General features: G+C 62.5%; 1 protein-coding gene across 1 annotated transcript in view; it reads right to left on the bottom strand.

Annotated features, from left to right (window-relative positions):
- Nucleotides 1–23: 23 nt before the first annotated feature.
- The window catches only part of PARP6 (poly(ADP-ribose) polymerase family member 6), a gene marked incomplete at its 5' end in the record, with an annotated part of 6,216 nt that continues 2,533 nt past the window's right edge, over nucleotides 24–3,706 (bottom strand). Inside the window, 10 exons of the mRNA XM_014953845.1 lie at nucleotides 24–115; nucleotides 484–553; nucleotides 749–821; nucleotides 922–1,034; nucleotides 2,155–2,203; nucleotides 2,485–2,552; nucleotides 2,710–2,775; nucleotides 2,879–3,004; nucleotides 3,080–3,172; nucleotides 3,259–3,383. Coding sequence (XP_014809331.1) covers nucleotides 24–115; nucleotides 484–553; nucleotides 749–821; nucleotides 922–1,034; nucleotides 2,155–2,203; nucleotides 2,485–2,552; nucleotides 2,710–2,775; nucleotides 2,879–3,004; nucleotides 3,080–3,172; nucleotides 3,259–3,383 — 875 coding nt within the window. The remainder of the gene's footprint in view (nucleotides 116–483; nucleotides 554–748; nucleotides 822–921; nucleotides 1,035–2,154; nucleotides 2,204–2,484; nucleotides 2,553–2,709; nucleotides 2,776–2,878; nucleotides 3,005–3,079; nucleotides 3,173–3,258; nucleotides 3,384–3,706) is intronic.

Genomic DNA, 3,706 nt, shown 5'->3' on the forward strand with positions numbered 1-3,706 from the left:
CCCGCCGTGTGTCCCCCCCCGACTCAGCCCCTCACCTGGGGGATGGTGTTCATCCGGTTGTACCTCTGCACCAGCTCATCCTTGGAAGGCATCCGGTGCTGCCCTTTCCCCATCCCTGCGGAGAAGCCAGGAGGCACCCGTCACCCCCAGCCACCCCCCCCGGGGTGAGGTGGGGACAGCATGCCACAGACAGGGACCGCCGCTCCGCTCCGGGTGCTCCCAAACCCTGGGAAACCCCCCACCCCCCAAAAAAATGGGCACAGCGGCTTTCAGAGCTGAAAAAACGTTGGGGGTTTTAATTAAAACCCCAGCATTTGGGGAAGCCCCAGCCTGGCTGGGATGAGGATGATGAGGGTGGGAAGGATGCGGGATGTGGGATGCAGCTCCTCCGGCCGGCACCGCGCTGGAGCATCCCCGGGCCCATGCAGGGAGCGGGGACGGGAGCGCAGGCAGGAGTGGGCAGCGCAGGCAGGAGCCTCTTACCTGAGTATCCAAAGGAAATACTGGAGATGGGGCTCAGATAGATGCCCTTGCCATAGGCTGCTCCATGCAGCTTGCAGGGAAACACCGGGGTGAGCCACGCGGGGACACCCCGACAGCTCGGGCACGGCGGTGGAGACAGCCTGGCCTCTGCAGGCAGCACATCTCTGGCTGCCTGCTCCCCCCCAATCCCTGCCTGCTCCCCCCCAATCCCTGCCTGCTCCCCCCCATCCCTGCCTGCCCCGGGGCCGGCCGGGGGGAGCGTTACCTGCAGTTTGGTGTAGGAGGCGTTGACCAGCCCGTTGCGGAGGATGGAGTGCCAGTTCTCAATGTGAGAGCCACTGGAAAAAAGCCAGCCCCAGGTGTCAGCCCCACCATCACCAACAGCACCCCTTTGGGGGTTCCTGCTGCCCCCCTTCCCTCCTCCCCCCAGCAACTGACTGGAAAGCAAAGGTGCTGCCGTAGAGCTTCTTGGCGGTGCGGAACCGGGCTTCCTTGGCCGGGGGGCTGCTGAGCAGGAGGAACTGGTGGGAGGTGTGCATGAACTTCAGCTGCTACCAGGGGAAAGGGAAGAGCAAAGGCGGCGCCGGCGGGGAGAGAGGACAGACAGACAGACAGACAGACAGAGATCATGCACGGCAGCCTGGCCCCGCACCCGTCCCACCCCTGCGCTTTGGCCATCCCCAGCGTGCCAGGAGGAACGGTGGCAACCCCCGTCTCTCATATCCCCCATCAAAAATCCTCCATCCTATACCCACATCCCGCCTCCCACGCCTCACTGGCTGCAGACCCCATCCCAAAGGCTGCATCCTACATCCCAGGCCCTTATATCCCTCATCCCACATCCTCCATCCCACAGCCTGCGCCCCATACCCTATGTCCTGCATCCCATACCCTCCATCCCACCTTCCAAATCCCACATCCCATACCCTATGTCCTGCATCCCATAGCCTCCATCCCACTTTCCAAATCCCACATCTCATACCCGATGTCCTGCATCCCATACCCTCCATCCCACCTTCCAAATCCCACATCCCATACCCTATGTCCTGCATCCCATAGCCTCCATCCCACTTTCCAAATCCCACATCTCATACCCGATGTCCTGCATCCCATACCCTCCATCCCACCTTCCAAATCCCACATCCCATATCCTACATCCCACTTTCCATATCCCACATCCCACACCCTATATCCTGCATTCCATACCCTACATCCCACGCCTCCATCCCACTTTCCAAATCCCACATCTCATACCCGATGTCCTGCATCCCATACCCTCCATCCCACCTTCCAAATCCCACATCCCATACCCTAAATCCTGCATCCTATACCCTACATCCCACCTTCCAAATCCCACATCCCATATCCTACATCCCACTTTCCATATCCCACATCCCACACCCTATATCCTGCATTCCATACCCTACATCCCACTTTCCATATCCCACACCCCACACCCTATATCCTGCATTCCATACCCTACATCCCACCTTCCATATCCCACACCCTGCATCCCATACTGCAACCCACATCCCATACCCTCCATCCCACATCCCACATCCTGCATCCCGCATCCCATACTGCATCCCGCATCCCATACCCTCCATCCCACATCCCGCGTTCCATCCCCTCCATCCCGGACCCCACCTGGAGCCCAGCCAAGCCCCTTACCCTGCTGAGGGGCAGCTTGACGATGTGGGATCTGTTGCTGGAGATTATCCTTGGGAAGAGGAAAAGGAGAAGGAAGAGGAGGAGGAAGGTCAGACAGGGTTGGTCCCATGCTCCCCTGGGAACGGGACCGAGCCGGGAGATGGGCCAGAACCCACCCAGAGACCAATGGATGGTCGCAACCCCCCAGGAGAAAGGGGCTGTGAGGGACCCAGGAGCTCATGCTGGGGATGCCGGGCTGCCCCCGACCCCATCCCCTGTGCTGGGAGACGGGGGGCAGCGGGGAGGGATGGGGGGGGCAGCAGGACAGGGCCGCAGCACCCCCAGCCTTACCACTGCAGGAGGGGGTGGGCCAGGGGGTCCAGCTTGTCCATCTGCTTCTTGATCTCCAGGTAGGACCCCTGGCAGAGGGAAGAGGGGGTGCAGGTGAGTCCCCCAGCACCCACCCAACCGCAGGAGAACGGAGATCAGCACCAAAATGCCACCCCTGGTGAAGAATCCCACACCCGGGGGGGCCTCACACGGGGCCATGGGTGCTGTGGTGCCACCCCAGCGTACCTGGGTCATCTCCCGGATGGACATCACACTGTCCAGGGCCTTCTGCAGCCGCTCATAGTTCTTCTTCTGCAGGTGAGGAAGGAGAGGGGTAACCGTGGAGGGGTCCTCAGAGCTCCCCCCAGCCCCACTGACCCCTGCCATGGGGCCGCGTTGCCCCCCTGGGGCTTACCTTGGGGTTGAAGGCAAGCGTTTTGGGGTCGTTGGGGTCCACCACGGAGGGGTAAGGCTCAAAGATGATGCTCTTGCGGGGGGACTCCAGGGCAGCGCGGCACATGGCCACCAGCAGGTCCACCACCTTGGGGACAGAGCGTGGGGTGAAGGGACAGCACCCCGAGGTGACAGCGTGGTCACCCACCGCGCACACCCTTACCTCGGCGCCCGTGGCAACCTCCTCTGCCGCGCCAGACATGACGCCCAGGGTGTAGAAGGAGAAGACACAGAGCTCCCGGGTGCAGACCGCCGGCTGCGGAGGGGACAGGAGCCGTGAGGAAGGTCGGGGACAGTGACCCCGGGTGACAATCCGTGCCCCTTTGCACCCTGTCCCCTCACCTTGAGCATGGAGCCGTTCTGGAAGACGTGCTGCTCGTCACACACCACGCAGTACTCGTTGAGCGTCGGGATGCGCTGCTCCGCGTACTTCATGATCTGAGGGAGAGGATGGTGGGAGTCAGCCCCTGCGGCGGCCATGGCACTCGGGGAGGATGCTCCGGGCAGTGGAGTAGGGCTGAGAGGGATGTGGGGCAGTGGGGAGGATGCTCAGGGCAGTGGGATGGGGCTGAGGGGGATGTGGGGCAGTGGGATGGGGCTGAGAGGGATGTGGGGCAGTGGGGAGGATGCTCAGGGCAGTGGGATGGGGCTGAGGGGGATGTGGGGCAGTGGGATGGGGCTGAGAGGGATGTGGGGCAGTGGGGAGGATGCTCAGGGCAGTGGGATGGGGCTGAGGGGGATGTGGGGCAGTGGGATGGGGCTGAGAGGGATGTGGGGCAGTGGGGAGGAT

Source organism: Calidris pugnax, unplaced genomic scaffold (assembly GCF_001431845.1).
Source record: "Calidris pugnax isolate Ruff unplaced genomic scaffold, ASM143184v1 scaffold237, whole genome shotgun sequence".
NCBI lineage: Eukaryota > Metazoa > Chordata > Aves > Charadriiformes > Scolopacidae > Calidris > Calidris pugnax.